The 19,084-nt window shown below is 40.0% G+C and overlaps 1 protein-coding gene across 4 annotated transcripts in view; it reads right to left on the bottom strand.

Annotated features, from left to right (window-relative positions):
• The window catches only part of LOC138981480 (thrombospondin type-1 domain-containing protein 4-like), a 99,030-nt gene that overhangs the window by 46,236 nt on the left and 33,710 nt on the right, over positions 1-19,084 (bottom strand). For all 4 annotated transcript variants that reach the window (XM_070354416.1, XM_070354433.1, XM_070354425.1 and 1 more), the window contains exon 3: positions 8,423-8,630. In XM_070354416.1, coding sequence (XP_070210517.1) covers positions 8,423-8,630 — 208 coding nt within the window. The remainder of the gene's footprint in view (positions 1-8,422; positions 8,631-19,084) is intronic.

Raw genomic sequence — 19,084 nt, 5'->3', positions numbered from 1 at the left:
TGGTAATGGTATACATTAAAACACACACTTTGACACACACGGTCACATGCACACAGACACACACAGACATACATGCACATACAGACACACACGCACACAGACACACGCACACACACATACACACACACACACACACACACACGCACGCACGCACACACACACACACACACACACACACACACACACACACACACACACACACACACACACACACATGTACACATTGTACACATAATCATTAAAAAAAAAAAAACTTAACTGAAATGAAATGATTATACAAGTAGATCTTCATGTACTTATCAAACAGCAGAGAGAGAGAGAGAGAGAGAGAGAGAGAGAGCGAGAGAGAGAGAGGGGGGGGGAGAGAGAGAGAGAGAGAGAGAGAGAGGGAGAGAGAGAGAGAGAGAGAGAGAGAGAGAGAGAGAGAGAGAGAGAGAGAGAGAGAGAGAGAGAGAGTGTGCCCGTTAAAGAACAGCTGCCAAATTTCCAATAGCGAATTCTCCGAACCAGTGGTCCGCACGTGCTGGTTTTTTAAACACTGACTCTCCCTATCGTGTTAGCCCTCAGCGCATTTTATCACGCTCATAAAGCTTTCATAATCTGCTACAACTACTTGGCTCTCTCTCCTTTTGCTTGTTGGACCCCGGTTCGCATGGAGTACCGATTAACCCTCGCTAGCTAGCAGTTGCTTCTTCTTGCAGACAACCAGATTACTCGTTGGCTTCGGTTGAGAAACGAACTTGATTCCAACCGAAGGCATCCTGACCTCAGGTCAAAATGAGTTCGGCTCATTTTATCCCTGACAGGATGCCTTGGTTTTCCTTGTCTTTTAGATCTTTTCGTAATGTGTTATGGATGTAAGCAGATTCGCGATCGTCGATAATGATTTTTCATGGTGTTGTGTAATTTTTAAATTACACAGGAATTGATATGTAAGACAGTTTCAAGCGAGCTATTTTTCGCGGCTGTATTTACTGTGCAAACAACTCTAAATATGGCATAAGTGTCACGTGATAATCAACCGTTTGGTTTCGGCGCTCGCTGGAGCAGACGATTTTTTTGACAGTGATGCAACCATATATTACGGTCTCCTTCCGGCAGCAGTCCCAAAATTTCGACTTGTTTTGACCTTAGAACGATGTCTTTATCATAACTGTGAAGAACAGAACGAAGATCACTGTCGAAGTCGGCCAATCTGCAATCATTTTCGTCTCGCGAACACTGCTCGCGAACAACATATGGGAGATAACTCTGTATTCTTGTTTTGATAGATTCGCGTAGGACTTTCGCGTCCGGTCAGAGAGACAACTGGCGATAGCCGTGGAGCGATGATTATCAGAATGAACCGAAGGTTCCCAGGATCAACCGTATCGAGGCGGAATAACCTTGTAACACTTAGCCAAACTAGGTTTGGAAACGGGTTAGGCTAACAAGTGCCGAAACAAACTTTTAACAAATGATGCACACGATGTTCAGAAATAACTTTGTCGGGTTTGCCGTTTAGGTTGTGAAAGAGTGAATACTCTTGCTTAAATTACCAAGGCAAACTTTCTCACGTGATATATCATAGCCTATAATCACTAGCAAGGGGTTTGTCTGAAACACGTGGACAGGGAGCACGTGTAAAAGGTTTGCCTCAATAAAAGCAAGAGTAATCACTCTTTCACAACCCATACTAACAACACAGAGTTATTTCCGAACATCGTCTATCATGATGAGCTGAGTGTGCAATAGTCAATCAAATTTCTTGATGATTAGAGTACTGTTATTTCTAGAGTTAATATATATAGGCTTTTCGGTCAGTTTCTTGACCCCCTGTTCGGTCAAAACTTCTTCATCTTCTTCAAGGGCCATCCTCGTCTCCTCTTCTCTTTTGCATCTGTTTCAGCTTCTTCTTCGAGACTTCTCCTCCTTCTTCTTCTTTAAGTCCCACAAGCAGGTTACCCATTCACACCAGCAGTAGCACGTGCATGTAGCAATTGTTCGCTGACACGAATGTATGACTCACATGTGATGCTTGCGATGCTGACAACAAAACGCATCAGACACGCTTTATTCCGCCGATTAACAAGCAAAACACCGCACAATGTTTGCAACATAAACCATGATTTGGCACGAGGATGGGTAAGGTGGTGAAACATTGCTTGGAGAGAGAGAGAGAGAGAGAGAGAGAGAGAGAGAGAGAGAGAGAGAGAGAGAGAGAGAGAGAGAGAGAGAGAGAGAGAGAGAGAGAGTACAAGAAAAGCGGGGAAAGGTGAACAACTAGCAAGAATCATGGACCTGTATCTGTCCAGTTCTTGTAAGTCCATGGCAAGAATGATAGCCCAGTAGTTCGCACAAAAACCATCATGCACCTGGGCGTCATATCCTTTTGGGCATGCGCCGTGACCTAACAGGCTGAAAGGTGCCACACATCTGCGTGTTACGTGCACCCTAATCATCCATTCAGCCGAGGCAATTAACGCCGACACGGTGGCAACCTACATGCGTTTTGCCGAGAAGTTGATACTGTCTCTCCCAGCTGGCCCTATAGTTTGCAAGGCAAAGCCTTTTTTTGTATAAACGCTACTTCCCGCCTTTCTTAAAATAACAAGACCCTAACGGACAAATTGGCAACAAATTGCACTAATGCATTTTATACAAAGCGAATCAAATTACTGCTGACGTTTACTGACTCTGTTACAGAAGTAAGTTTACTCCTGAGCCGCTGAGGTGCACGAAGCAAAACCGGGTGCAACCCAAATGAATGGTACGCGGCCGCGGGTTCGGATTGGTTGAATTTGAGATTTGTTATGGATTTCAACCAATCAAGCCTTGAGGCTTGTTCCGACCCAGTTGCACCTCAGTCCTAGTATCGAAGGTGTATGATTATTCTTGCGCGGATGGTCACAACCCGGCGTAACATGCATGTACACACGGGTGTACTTATTGATGGATAAGACGCAACGAATCCTGCATTGTAACTTGAGATATTCTAAGCTCTACGGAGTTTGTATAAACAGCTGATTATCTTAATTCTCTGTGAACGTGTGTGCCTGTTTGCTTTTGTGTACGGTTTGCTGTCTTTTGGCTTTCCTATTGCCCGTAAAGCACATTAGTGCCGACAGAAGCTTACCTGTGTGCGGATCATGGGGGGGGGGGGGGGGTGGGGGGGGGTCACAGTTGGGGTGCGGAGTAGGCGGAAGTTGGGGGAGAGGGGTGGCTCGGAGGGTCGAATACAGATGCGAGTAGTTGACTACAAACAGTGAGAGGCTGAGTCAAGGTTCCCATCATGAGTCACCGTACATTTGGTCCGCGCTGACGCAATCATTCCACATGAGTGACGTCGAGATGTGAGGTCTGGGACTCACGCATGCGAAGCTACTGCAGGCATAGTCATAGTCGTTGGCCTAAGTTCATTTCCTTTTTGTGTGTGCGATCAGGTGGATCCACGGTGAACTTAAGTAACGTAGGTTACTTTCTCTCTCTCTCTTCTTCTGTCTGTCTGTTTCTCTCTGTCTGTATGTATGTCTGTCTGTCTGTGTCTGTCTGTCTGTCTGTCTGTCTGTCTCTCTCTCTCTCTCTCTCTGTCTCTCTCTCTCTCTCTCTCTCTCTCTCTCTGTAGATTTCCTATTCCTCTCTTTCCCCTGTCGGTTTTAAGCAGGCAACCGCGTTATGTCTCTCTCTACCCCCCCCCCCCCCCTCTCTCTCCCTCTCCCTCCAACCTCATCTCACCGTCTGCTTCTTGCGTTTGGCTGCTTTATGTCTGAACGTATCCGTCCGCCATTATCTTGCTTTTGTGAGTAATCCACTAGGAAAGCATATGTATATTCTCGAACCAAGCACCCTCTCTCTCTTCTAGTTTTTATATTTAGTCAAGTTTTGACTAAATATTTTAACATCGAGGGGGAATCGAAACGAGGGTCGTGGTGTATGTGTGTGTGTGTGTGTGTGTGTGTGTGTGTGTGTGTGTATGTGTGTGTGTGTGTGTGTGTGTGTGTGTGTCTGTCTGTCTGTGCGTGTGTGTGTGTGTAGAGCGATTCAGACAAAACTACTGGACCGATCTTTATGAATTTTTACATGAGAGTTCCTGGGTATGATATCCCCGGACCTTTTTTTCCTTTTTTCCATAAATACTTTTGATGACGTCATATCCGGCTTTTTGTAAAAGTGGAGGCGGCACTGTCACACCCTCATTTTTCAATTAAATTGATTGAAATTTTTGTAAAGCAATCTTCGACGAAGGCCGGACTTCGGTATTGCATTTCAGCTTGGTGGCTTAAAAATTAATCAATGACTTTAGTCATTAAAAATCTGAAAATTGTAATTAGAATGTTTCTTTTATAAAACGATCCAAATTTACGTTCATCTTTTTCTTCGTCATTTTCTGATTCCAAAAACATATGAATATGTTATATTCGGATTAAAAACAAGCTCTGAAAATTAAAAATATAAAAATTATGATCAAAATTAAATTTCGGAAATCGATTTAAAAACAATTTCATCTTATTCCTTGTCGGTTCCTGATTCCAAAAACATATAGATATGATATGTTTGGATTAAAACACGCTCAGAAAGTTAAAACGAAGAGAGGTACAGAAAAGCGTGCTATGCAGCACAGCGAAACCACTACCGCGCTGAACAGGCTCGTCAGTTTCACTCCGTTTTGCACAAGCGGCGGACTACGGTCATTGTGAACAAATGCAGTGCGTTCAGTTTCATTCTGTGAGTTCCACAGCTTGACTAAATGTAGTAATTTCGCCTTACGCGACTTGTTTTTCTTCTCTTTGTTTATATGCTCTATTACACACGAAGCAGAATCATCGTAACTGATGCTGTCGATATAGGCATTAACGCTGAAAATATCTTTGCAGAGGTTTTGGCATATGGATAAATCAGAAGTTCGCACTTTGTTTGAACCCTCCTACGCTTCCGTTTTCTTCACCCTGTTGTTTAGACTATCTGAACAAAACATCGAAGCAGGGCAGTAAATGGGAAAAACACAAATTTGTCAGCATGTAAAGTGAAGAAGAAGTGAAAGTGAGAAAAGCAGTCAATGTCAAAACTTGGTTTATGTCTTATTTCGCATCGCATAAAACACGGACACACACAGACACACACAGACACAGACACACACACCCAAACACACTCTCTCTCTCTTTTTCTCTCTCTCTCTCTTCCCGCCCCTCCCCCCCCCCCCCCCCCCCCCCCCCCCCCGCCCCCGCTCAGTCGATCCACGCCCCGGCAACTCACCCAGATAATTCTGATTGGGGGTCAGCTCTCAGCTCTCTGATAATGATTATGTAGGTCTGTCTGTTGGTCTGTCTTTTTTTTTTTTTTTTGACCTCAGTTGCTTGCAGGCTGCTTCAACCCTTCCTTGTTTTCTTCTCTTTTTTTCTTTCCTTTTTTTATTTTTTTTATTTTTTTTATTTTTTCTTCTTCTTGTAAATAGGCGGTGAGCATCCTTCTTCATTGGTTTTTTTTCTTCTTTTTAACTCCAACATACTCACGAGACATGGACATTTTCTCTTTAAAATGGAAATATTCCTTATATTTACAAATCAAATTTTCTACTTAATATTTGAAACTCAAAAATTACAAACACTGATCCCCGACAAGTTGTCTTTCTAAAAATACTAACACACATTTTCCCAATTAATATTACGTGATTTACAAAATTTCTCATCTTTTTACAACAACTTGTGTCTTGATAACCAAATATTATATCCTGCATCTTAAACTTAACCCTTAATCCAGCCTTTTCCTCTATCCAGTTTTCTATCTTCGTTCAAAACAACTTTACCGGTATGCACTCATAAAAATTTTTTTTCAACAAAATCAACTTCCGTACAACATATACAACATCTGTTATTCTCCCTGACTTGCATTTTACATAATAAAATATTTGTTGGATATATGTTATGTAAAATTTTCCATTGCAATTCTCTTAACCTCACTTCTTTGGAAACATAGGCAAGGGTCCAAATTTCCTTATCTACTTGTACACCAAACTTCCTCAACCAAAAATGATATACACAAGGTTTTTCTACAGCAGTATCTACACTTTTCTTTTCTATCATTTTTCGTATTTGACTTATTTTTATCATATACAGGCTACCATCAAACAATTGCTTATCCATCTGGACAATAATATGTTTATTTTCAATCCAATTAATCCATACTTTGGGTAATGCGTTTATTAATGCCCAATAATCCAATAAAATATTTGCATTATTCTTTCCAATTTGTATGTATACCTCTGCTGCTGACTTCAATCTATTTTCTTCCACTATAAACAAATTACTTACTCTTTCAATCCCAGCATTTTTCCAATACAAATAAAACAACATTTTCCCTTTATACCGAATCAAATCATTACTCCACAAAATCTGTTTATAAAAATTGTTTACATCAATCTTGTCATGTTCCATCCTAAGCTTGTAACTCAAATGTGTCCACACTGCTCTCTGCCAAAATGGGCTTCCAATCATTGTCAAATTCAATTCCTTACTCGGTTTAACATTCAAATCAAAACAACCATACCCTGAAACAACATGTCCCAGAAACCATAGTGGTATAAACGTCCAGTTTTCTCCCTTCTTTTCATACAAACGTCCAACCCATTGTAAATAAAAAGACTCTTGCATACTGTGCACATTTAACATTTTCAACCCACCTTCACTTATTTCTTTCTCCATTACTTTTCTTTTCACTTTTTCAAATGCTTTTTTATTCGAACACTTTCTCTGCCAAATAAACTTATAAAACAATCTATTTAACTCTGCCAAATAAACTTATAAAACAATCTATTTAACTCTGTCAAAACCCGATCTGGCAATCCAATCGTCTGCATCACAAATACTAACTGTGAAATAAAAAAACATTTAACTATTACAATTTTACCGTGAATCCTTAAATCTCGTCGACTCCATATCTTAATCAACTTCTTAATCTTCTGAACTCTTAATACCCAATTCTGTTCAACATTTATTGCTCTATCATTATTTACGAAATATATACCTAAAATCTTAATCTTCTCTGTGCACTCAAAGGGCAACTTTTGCTGACCACAATTCTGTCCAATTTTCATTTTTTTGGTTTTATTAACACTCAGGGTCAGTCCTGAAAACTTTGCAAACTTTATTATTATATCTTTAACTTTAAAAACATCACCACTGTTCTGTAAAAATATTGTTGTATCGTCTGCTAACTGTTTAATTTTTAGGGCACTCTCCTCGCCCACCTTTGAGGGTAATTCAACACCCGTTATATCACTTTTCCTAATTTTAATGGCAAGTATTTCCACCGCCAATATAAAGGCCAGGGGTGAAAATGGACAACCTTGTCTTATACCACACTTCAATGGAAACGGTTCTGAAATCCACCCTCCGTGATTAATACTACTAAAAGTGTCTGTCATTAAAAGCTTAACCCATTTTTGAAAATCTTCACCAAAACCATATGATCTAAATGCTTCTATCATAAATTCCTTATAAATGGAATCAAACGCTTTACGATAGTCAAGGGCCAATATAAACCCAGACTTATTCGTTCGATTTAAATACTCTATTACGTCATCTATTGTACGAATCACGGTTCCAATATTCCTTCTTTTTATGTAACCAACTTGATCTTCATTTACTAACTTACAAATAACCGAACTCAATCTCTGATTTAAAACCTTTGCCAACATCTTATAATCTGTATTAAGTAGGGTAATTGGACGCCAATTAGGCCCCCCAAAAAAATAGGTGTGGTTACGGTAACATAGCCAAATAAAATAGGGTAGGAAGGTAGGCAATCACTTTGTTTTGTTTTTACTTTTTTTTCTAATGTGTACAAATTAAACCTACTTGACAGGGAAATAAGTGTGCGACTCGAGCGCTTTCGCTTTCATTGCGTTTTCTGCACTCGTTTTCTTGTTTTTTTTGTGTTTTTTTGACAAATGTAATAAAAAGTTATAGGGTCGGCCCCTAAAAATAGGGTAGGTCGGGTTACCGTAACCACACCTATTTTTTTTTTAGGCCTTATTAAGGTCTTCCCTGGGTAATTCTGTACTTTTTTGTAATAACTTAATTATTCCTTGTTTTTGCGTAAAAGACAAATTATTATTACGAAAGGCTTCATTAAACGAGTGTGTAATCATGCTCTTTAATCTACTCCAAAACATTTTAATAAACTCTGTAGTGAGTCCGTCACTTCCAGGTGATGAACCGTTTTTCATCATTTTTAATGCTGTTGGTCTGTCTGTTTGTCTGTCTGCCCCAGTGACTGTCTGTGTGTCTCTCTCTTTCTCTCGCACTCTGTATCTCTCTCTCTCTTTCTCTCGCACTCTGTATCTCTCTCCCTCTCTCTCTCCCTCTCTCTCTCCCTCCCTCTCTCCCTCTGTCTCTCTCTGTCTCTCTCTCACCCCCCCCCCCCCACCATTCCACCCTCAACTCACCCAGATAGTTCTGACTGGGCGCCAGCTCTGTGATGTTGATGCTGCAGGCCTGAGGGGGGATCTCCACCACGGGGTTGTAGGTCCCCTTGGTCAGCACGGTCACCGTGTACAGCCCAGCGATACGGCGACACGACTCGGGCCGTCGCTCGCACAGTTTGCACGTGTCTACCAGCCGCCGCTGTGCGTTCACTGGCGTCAGGAGGAGTATCTGGAAACATATATTTAAGTTGTAAATGTGTTTTTCTCTCGAACATGGATTACGGCTGCCTAAATGTCTTGCAATCAAACTGTAGAAACAAGCACACAAAGCTTGGCTTGGCAAAAAAAGAGACAACGTCTCGCCCTTTCCGTGACGACGACAGCAATAACGCCATTTTGAGCACAGACCGATGGATAAAGAAGAGAAACAAACGCATAAAGGGGCCAAGAAAAAAAAACAGACGAGGAAGTATCTCAAAATAACATACAATGGTATGGCATGCATAAATGAGTTATGCAGGAGCATGTTCGTGTTAAGAGTTGGGAGGTGTTACAAAGAGGAAACCCAGCGAGGAGAAACCAACAAAGCCGAATCATAAACTCAAGTCAGATGAATACAGAAGACACTGATATAATGATTCTCTGAAGTCCTCTCAAAACGTCCTTTAAAGTCGCGAAACGAACAGTCCTCTCAATTTGTTTATGACATCGTGTTGCTCATAGCAATTACACACATTAGACGCCCTATTCATACACTCCCTCTTATGCCCAGATCAGACCACTCTGACAAAAACAACAAGTCGCGTAAGGCGAAATAACAACATTTAGTCAAGCTGTCGAACTCACAGAATGAAACTGAACGCACTGCTTTTTTCACCAAGACCACATACTCGTAGTTTCGTCAGTCCACCACTCGCGGCAAAGGCAGTGAAATCGACAAGCCATGCAGAATAGTGCGGTAACGGTCGCGCTGAGCAGGATAACACATTTTTCTGTATGTCTATTCTTTTTAGCTTACTGAGTTTGTTTTTGATCCAAATAATTATATCATATCTATATGTTTTTGAAATCAGGGACCGACAAGGAATAAGGTGAAATTGTTTTTAAATCGATTTCGGAAAATTAATTTTAATAATAATTGTCATATTTTAAATTTTCAGAGCTTGTTTGTAATCCAAATATAACATATGTATATGTTTTTGGAATAAGAAAATGACGAAGAATAAGATGAAATTGTTTTTGGATCGTTTAATAAAAAAAATAATTTTAATTACAAGTATTCGATTTTTAATGACCAAACTCATTCATTAGTTTTTAAGCAACCAAGCTGAAATGCAATACCAAAGTCCGGCCTTTGTCGAAGATTGCTTTGCCAAAATTTCAATCAATTTGATTGAAAAATGAGGGTGTGACAGTGCCGCCTCAACTTTTACAAAAAGCCGGATATGACGTCATCAAAGGTATTTATCGAAAAAATGAAAAAAACAACATCCGGGGATATCATTCCCAGGAACTCTCATGTCAAATTTCATAAAGATCGGTCCAGTAGTTTAGTCTGAATCGCTCTACACACACACGCACAGACAGACACACACACACAAACACACACACACACACATACACCACGACCCTCGTCTCGATTCCCCCTCTATGTTAAAACATTTAGTCAAAACTTGACTAAATGTAAAAAGAGGCCAGGGGCAGGTCACTTCGCGATTAGCAGAGTTGTCACGTGATGCATTCTTTCCTATCCCTGGCATCACATATAGGCCAAGAGAAAAACAAACTGCGTTATGCTTCTATTGTGCTTTAAAACAATTAAAGCAAGCAGAGAAAGATGAAAGCTTTTGCGCCTTGCAGTGCACGAATTCACCCTATGATCTTATGGACAAAATCTGCGTGTGCATTCCTTCTTGTCAGGCCTTCATGCTAGTATAAAGCGCATGTCTTGGTTTAAGTATGATCCACATGCTTTTTCTGACAAAACAGCTGTAGAAAAGATGATATAGACATTCATAACAAAAGTATGCATTGTAAGCTTCTCCAAATCCAATTTAACACGTATTTGCGAACACTTTATCTAGAATGCTAATCTAGCGATGACGTCAATTGCAACGCTTGAAATCGCTACTGAGTTGTGTCAGTGTGAAAGGGACCATTCAGAAGATTTAATCTATGTTTCTGTAGTTGGTGTTTTCTCTATTTTCCCTCTCTAATTCTCTGATGTTAAAATAATGGTATTTTAACAGATGCACAGCTGAAGCCCCTATTTTTCCAATAATGAAAACCGGCATTAAATTCCCCACTCTGTTTTGTTTCTACGACTGTGAAAGAGAGAGAGAGAACGAACGAACGAACGAACGAACGAACCAACTTTATTTTTCGAGGGTAATGGAGTAGATACAGCAAAGATCTTTTTTCATCCAGCCCTCGCCCAAGAGGGAATTAACTAAGTAGTGCATAATATTAAAGCAGAAGAAGAAACAAAGCAAAGACATAAAAACATGGTTATTAAATCAGACAAAGAGAGAGAAGAAAAAAATGTTCATAGCATAGGCCCTACATGCCAACATGGTCATTGGTAATGGTATACATTAAAACACACACTTTGACACACACGGTCACATGCACACAGACACACACAGACATACATGCACATACAGACACACACGCACACACAGACACACGCACACACACATACACAGACACACACACACGCACGCACGCACACACACACACACACACACACACACACACACACACACACACACACACACACACACACACATGTACACATTGTACACATAATCATAATGTATGTGCAAAATCCATGAAGAGAACAACGTAAAAAAATTAAAAAAAATAAAACAACCTTAACTGAAATGATTATACTAGTAGATCTTCATGTACTTATCAAACAGCAGTACCTGATCGAGGCATTAAGTGCCACACGACGATGAAAGCATATACAAAAAAGTATGTCTTCTAAAACTGGCAACAGAAAGTGGCTGTCTGAGAGAGACTGGTAAACCATTCCACAGAAATGGACCTGAATATGCCAGACTAGTTTTATACAAGTCAATTCTAGGGAGGGGAACATTTAGTTTCTTCGTGCGGCTTGATGAAGTCTCAGTTAATAATATTCTTTTAGTTAAATAGTCTGGTACATGTCCAAGAACTATTTTATGCATAAACCTTGCCTTGTTAAACGCTAGTCTGGATGAAAGTGGAAGAATTTCAGCTTTTTTGTAGTCATGATTAGAGAGGGTGCTGTTTTTCAGCAGAACAACTTTTACTCCTCGTCTGTGCAAAGATTTTAGGGGTCTTAAAGCTGCATCACTTGCAGAATCCCAAAGGGTTGATGCATAGTCTATTCCAGACTGCACATGCGCTTGAAAAAATGTTCTGCGCGCATCAAAATTTAGAAAATGTTTAATCTTTGCAGACTGATGAACTTTTTTTGCTGTAGATTTACATAAGTTACTTACATGAGGGCCCCATGTTAGATTGTTGTCAATAGTTACACCCAAAATTTTGTGTTCACTAACCTCGTTTATCAGCTGACTATCAACAGAAATGCACTTCTTTGGTTCCGACATGACTTGTCGTTTTTGACGCGTAGTAATTAGCATATACTTTGTTTTTTCTGGATTGAGAGACATGTGGTTTAAATGCGTCCATTCTACAGCATCATCGACACACTTCTGAAGCGTGTCGACTACCGAAGTAATATCATCACCTGAGGTATGAATAGTAGTATCATCAGCTAGCATATCACACTGTCCAGAGGATATGTGTAATGGTAAGTCATTGATGTAGACAGAAAATAATAAAGGTCCGAGGACCGAGCCTTGTGGGACCCCATATAAAATTGGCATTGCTTCAGAGCTCGAACTGTTAAAGGTAACTTTTTGTGTTCTTCCCGACAAAAAAGAGGCTATAAAAGTCTGTGTGGGCTGTGGTAGTCTATAAATGGAAAGTTTCCGCAAAAGGAGAGCGTGATCAATAACATCAAATGCCTTTGCAAAGTCCATAAACAGTGCTCCACATAAAGAGTTGATTTTTGATAACCAAGAGTCCACCAGTTCTGTCAATGCCGTATGGCACGAGTGTTTAGGTCTAAAACCAGACTGAGTTTCATGAAACAAATTGTTTGATGTAAAGTATATCATAATATGGTCATTGACATGTTTTTCCAGTAGTTTTGACAATACTGGTAAAACGGATATCGGTCTAAAATTTGAGGGATCTGTTTTATCACCTGCCTTAAAGAGGGGGATCACTTTAGCTTCCTTGAAAGCTTTGGGATAAACACTTTTTTCAATACAGAGATTGTAAATATACGTTAGAGATTCCGCTATATGTGGGGCTGATAATCTAAGAATTTTGCTGTCTATTTCATCAGTTCCCTTTGTGCTACTTTCTTTCAAGTGAGTTAGAGAATTATATACTTTGGAGACTGACAAAAAAGGTATAACTTGTGCCTCGTATTTAATTTTGGTGTCACAGTACTTGCGCAAAATGTGTAAATTGTTTTCATCGGATTTGTCAGTTTTTATTACTTTACTTGCAACTGAACAGAAGTGATTATTAATTTCATCTGGCGAAATATCGTTTTCGTTCCATGATGTGGTCTTTACACATTTATTAGTTAAAAGATTAATGGCTTTCCATGTTTCCTTGGAACTCTTGCCTTTCTTAAGAATGTTTTCGAAGAACTGCTTTTTTGACTGTCGAGTCATATACTGACATTTTGCTTTCTGTGTTTTGTACTCTTCAGATTGGCGGTCGATCCGGCATAGATAATCTCGGTAATGTTGGGCTTCTATAATTTCAGGAGTGATCCACCCTGGCCGATATGAATACTTAATTCTTCTTGACCTTTTAGGTGCATGTTTATCTAAAACTTCGCGAAATATAGAATACCATGTTTTTAAAGCGTCATCAGGATTGGTCTTGTTATATATCTCACTAAACGGTGCAGAACGCAGGTCTTCAAGAAAAAGTACTTCATTAAACTTAGCAAATGACCTGTACGTGAGGACAGTATGACCAAGCTTATGAATTTTCACACCTTTTTTTGACCATGTACAGCAAATAGGGAAATGGTCGCTTATGCCTATGACAGGTACACAGGTTTCTATTACATGTTTTGAGTCGGTAGAGTATAAGTGATCAATGATGGTACTGGATGAGGGCGTGACTCGCGTTGGCGTATTGATCAGTTGGGACATATTAAATACAGTAGTAATATCTTTCCAAGATTTATTAGATTTCGTCATGTCAATGTTAAAGTCCCCCATGAGAAGAATCTCTTTTGATTCTAACCAAACTAAATCCATCATTGTTACAAACTTGTCAACCCAGTTCGCTGGTTCAGCTGGATTCCGATAGAGAAATCCAATCAAAATAGGAGATGCATGCTTTAACTTCACCTCTGTCCATATGCACTCCACACCAAAATTTTCAAACTGAGGTAAGCGCTTGAATGTTATATGTTCATTTATATAAACTAAAAGGCCCGTTTCTTTAGGATTTTTTGGGTCCCTTCGTATAGTTTGAAAACCGTTGATAGAGAGAGAGAGAGAGAGAGAGAGAGAGAGAGAGAGAGAGAGACAGACAGACAGACAGAGAGACAGACAGACAGACAGACAGACCGACAGACAGACAGTCAGACAGACCGACAGACAGACAGACCGACAGACAGAAATAGAGAGAGAGAGAGAGAGAGAGAGAGAGAGAGAGAGAGAGAGAGAGAGAGAGAGAGAGAGAGAGAGAGAGAGATTGAATTTGAATTGAATTGAACTTGAATTGAATTGAATTGAAATTTATTTATCGAGGGTGACAGAATAATTAGAGAGAGAGAGTAGGCCCTAAGTGAGTGAGTGAGTGAGAGAGCCGAGAGAAAGAGAGAGAGAGGGAATTGCATGCGTACGTGCAGAATTATCTGTGTTTGTGTGAAAAGGTTCCACAAGCAGAGAGTCATGAAACATTTGCGTACGTTTTAACTGCGGCATTTCATACATCATACTCACATCAGAATTATGAGAATGGCAAGTTTGGCGTTCGCACTAAAGCACACATGGACATAAAAATGTCACTGTCCTTCGAGCTACGTTTCTTTAATTTCAAGAGAGACAACGGTAGCAATTTAATTCTTCCTTCGTCGCTTTATCGTTCTCATTCAACTGAATTTGCAGGTGTTGCAAAAATGGCATTTATTTGTCACATACCTGCCAAACGTTATCGTTTTTTTACATCTGGATTTAAAGAGAAAGACTCGCCTCTTGAAAATACTATCGATAAGTTAAACACATCGATTTGCTTTATCTCCAAGACATGCATAGAAAAAGCGTAACGATTGTCTGAACTTTTTGGAATACTGTGTCCGGAAGTGATTTCGACTGTTTCACTCACGCGCAGAAAGTACAGATGTAAACTGTGCCTCGACGGTAATGATACCAAATGGAATCAGACCAGTCATGCTATGTTCTTTGCAGCAAATTTGACAAAGTCCGAGCACGCAAGTCTTAAGCGTACATATCGATGTGATATGCGAGATATGCGTTTTGTTTGTTTGTTTGTTGTATCACTCACCAGAAAGCCTCCGTAACCGTTCAACGTCCGTTTTCCTTTGAAGGCACACTATTGATCTGGCCGTTGGGGGAGAGGGGGGGGGGGGGGGGATATGATGAATTTGATGAACCTGGGGAATCGACTCTACCTTAATCTAGCTGCTCATGACACGATTTGCTCGAAACCGCACCACAAGTATTCTTATTGATTAAATCAAAGTGAATGAGCTTTTGAGCGCCGCGTCCCTCCGGTGCAGGAGACAACAAGTCGCGTAAGGCGAAAATACAATATTTAGTCAAGTAGCTGTCGAACTCCGCACAGAATGAAACTGAACGCAATGCCATTTTTCAGCAAGACCGTATACTCGTAGCATCGTCAGTCCACCGCTCATGGCAAAGGCAGTGAAATTGACAAGAAGAGCGGGGTAGTAGTTGCGCTAAGAAGGATAGCACGCTTTTCTGTACCTCTCTTTGTTTTAACTTTCTGAGCGTGTTTTTAATCCAAACATATCATATCTATATGTTTTTGGAATCAGGAACCGACAAGAAATAAGATGAAAGTGTTTTTAAATTGATTTGGACAATTTAATTTTGATAATAATTTTTATATATTTAATTTTCAGAGCTTGTTTTTAATCCGAATATAACATATTTATATGTTTTTGGAATCAGCAAATGATGGAGAATAAGATAAACGTAAATTTGGATCGTTTTATAAATTTTTAATTTTTTTTACAATTTTCAGATTTTTAATGACCAAAGTCATTAATTAATTTTTAAGCCACCAAGCTGAAATGCAATACCGAACCCCGGGCTTCGTCGAAGATTACTTGACCAAACTTTCAACCAATTTGGTTGAAAAATGAGGGCGTGACAGTGCCGCCTCAACTTTCACGAAAAGCCGGATATGACGTCATCAAAGACATATATCAAAAAAATGAAAAAAACGTTCGGGGATTTCATACCCAGGAACTCTCATGTCAAATTTCATAAAGATCGGTCCAGTAGTTTAGTCTGAATCGCTCTACACACACACACAGACACACACACAGACACACGCACATACACCACGACCCTCGTTTCGATTCCCCCTCGATGTTAAAATATTTAGTCAAAACTTGACTTGACGGATACCGCCCTCCATGACGCGGTGACGCGGTAACACTATCATGTAAACAAACAATACTGGAAGTAACTCAGGCGAAGTAATCCAACCCAACGCTCCAAAGAGTTCTCTTACTTTACTTATTTTACGAATGTTATATATAAAGCTTTTAAAACTCTTTCGTTTGCAAAGTGAAGGCAGTCCTGCGAGGTAGCATTATTTTGCAACGCAGAATCTTCTAATTTAACTTGGAAGCGATGAAAGGGCTTTTGTTATTGGACATTAACTCTTTAAACACTTCGCAAAAAAAGCCCTCAATGACCCTTGACTTTAGACAGCTCTATTTGGCAAGGCGTTAACCTTTGCCGTGCTTCCTGGGTTCACACATACCCATACTTTTAAAGAGTAGTAGTGATTGTAACTATCCCTCTGCCGACGGCGCGGGTTCTGCTACACCCATAATTACCAAAGCGGCGGAACAGTGTCTGTCTGCCTGTTTGTCTCCAAGAGACTGTCTGTCTCTCTGTTTGTCTGTCCGTATCTCTCTGTCTGTACATGTCTGTTGTCAGTTGCTCTGTCTGTCTGTCTGTCTATCCGTCTATCTGACTGTCTGTCTATCTGACTGTCTGTCTCTGTCTCTCTCTCTCTCTGTCTGTCTCTCTCTCTCTCTCTGTCTGTCTCTCTCTCTGTCTCTCTCTCTTAGTCTCTCTCTCTCTGTCTCTCTCTTTCTTAGTCTCTCTCTCTCTTTCTTAGTCTCTCTCTCTCTTAGTCTCTCTCTCTCTTTCTTAGTCTCTCGCTCTCTCTCTTTCTTAGCCTCTCTCTCTCTTTCTTAGTCTCTCTCTCTCTTTCTTAGTCTCTCTCTCTCTCTCTTTCTTAGTCTCTCTCTCTCTATTAGTCTCTCTCTCTCTTTCTTAGTCTCTCTCTCTCTCTTAGTCTCTCTCTCTTTCTTAGTCTCTCTTTCTCTCTCTTTCTTAGTCTCTCTCTCTTTCTTAGTCTCTGTCTCTCTCTCTTAGTCTCTCTCTCTGTCTCTCTTTCTTAGTCTCTCTCTCTCTTTCTTCGTCTCTCTCTCTCTTTCTTCGTCTCTCTCTCTCTCTCTAGCTCTTTCTTAGTCTCTCTCTTTCTTAGTCTCTCTCTCTCTTTCTTAGTCTCTCTCTCTCTTTCTTAGTCTCTCTCTCTCTTTCTTAGTCTCTCTCTCTTTCTTAGTCTCTCTCTCTCTCTTTCTTAGTCTCTCTCTCTCTCTTTCTTAGTCTCTCTCTCTCTCTCTCTCTGTCTTAGTCTCTCTCTCTCTGTCTTAGTCTCTCTCTCTGTCTTAGTCTCTCTCTCTCTTTCTTAGTCTCTCTCTCTCTCTCTCTTTCTTAGTCTCTCTCTCTCTCTCTTTCTTAGTCTCTCTCTCTTTCTTAGTCTCTCTCTCTCTTTCTTAGTCTCTCTCTCTTTCTTAGTCTCTCTCTCTCTCTTTCTTAGTCTCTCTCTTTCTTAGTCTCTCTCTCTCTTTCTTAGTCTCCCTCTCTCTCTTTCTTAGTCTCTCTCTCTCCCTCTTTCTTAGTCTCTCACTCTCTTTCTTAGACTCTCTCTTTCTTAGTCTCTCTCTCTCTCTTTCTTAGTCTCTCTCTCTTTCTTAGTCTCTCTCTCTCTTTCTTAGTCTCTCTCTCTCTTTCTTAGTCTCTCTCTCTCTCTCTCTCTCTCTCTCTATCGCGGTATATATTCATGACTCAATTAAACACATTACGCGTAGACGCATAGACCTAGAACCCAGCGCAGTAGAATGCATTTGGTTAGAACTCAAACCCAGTAAATCAATGGCCCCTCAATTCGTGTGTTTTCTTTACAGAAATCCTGCGGCAAATTTTGAGTGGTATGATCATTTTGTACAAATGTTAGACAATGTTTATAATAAGAGCAAACACAATGCTGACGTTATGCTACTTGGCGATTTTAACATAGACATGTTAAAGTCCCATCCCAGCTGGGAATCAACTACTCAGTTATTTGGGCTTAAACAGCTTGTAAAGTCACCCACAAGGGTAACTTCAACGACATCTACATTGCTCGATCATATTTATACGAATAATCCGGACACAGTCTTAGGTGCCTGTGTATCCGACCTTAGTGTATATTAAGTGATCATAGTCCTGTAAGCTGTTCCAAATTGATGAAGTTACCCAAGGCAGAATCAAAAGGTCACACATATATTTCATACAGGTCGTTTAAACATTTTAATCAGGGTTTCTTCTTTAATGATTTGAATTGTACACCGTTTGCTTCTGTGCTTGATTATACCGATCCTAACGAGGCACTTGAAGCCTGGTATTCCCTCTTTATCGATGTGGTAAATCGACATGCACCTGTGAGGCGGAAACGAGTAAGACATCCTAAACTTCCTCCCTGGTTAACCATTGATATCATCGAAGCAATGGCGTATCGCGACCAGTTAAAGACAAACAAATTATTTGAAGATTATAAAAAAGCGCGTAACAGAGTAAAGAATCTTGTGAGAAACGTGAAGCGATCATATTTTGATAAACTTGTGGGTAACAGCAAAGATGTTTCAAAAGTCTGGCGCGCCCTGAACACGTTTTTAAAAGGCAACTCCTCAAAAAATAGTAGTATTCCTCAGAATATAAAGGCCAACGACTTTAACGATTATTTTTTGTCCGTTGCTGAATCACTGGTAGATTCTCACTCAAAATCTCCAGGTACAGAACCACATTCCTGTTGTGAACGCTTGCAGATGTTCTGTGATGAAAAATTAGGAAACACGGATGCGTTTGTTATTCCGATAATGGCCATCCATGAAGTTGGCCAGTACATAGCAAGGTTAGAAAATAAAAAATCTTCCGGACTTGATGAAATAAGTAATAAATTATTAAAATTGTCTACTCCTTATATAGTAGAGTCTCTGACTTATGTTTATAATTTATGTATTCAACACAATGTTTTTCCAAAAGAATTTAAAAAAGCGAAAGTCATACCTTTGCCAAAGAAAAAAGGTTCTCAAGACTTAAA

Source organism: Littorina saxatilis, linkage group LG1, assembly GCF_037325665.1.
Source record: "Littorina saxatilis isolate snail1 linkage group LG1, US_GU_Lsax_2.0, whole genome shotgun sequence".
Lineage (NCBI taxonomy): Eukaryota > Metazoa > Mollusca > Gastropoda > Littorinimorpha > Littorinidae > Littorina > Littorina saxatilis.
Note: the sequence above shows the minus strand (reverse complement) of the source record. Positions and strands in the feature narration are given on the sequence as shown.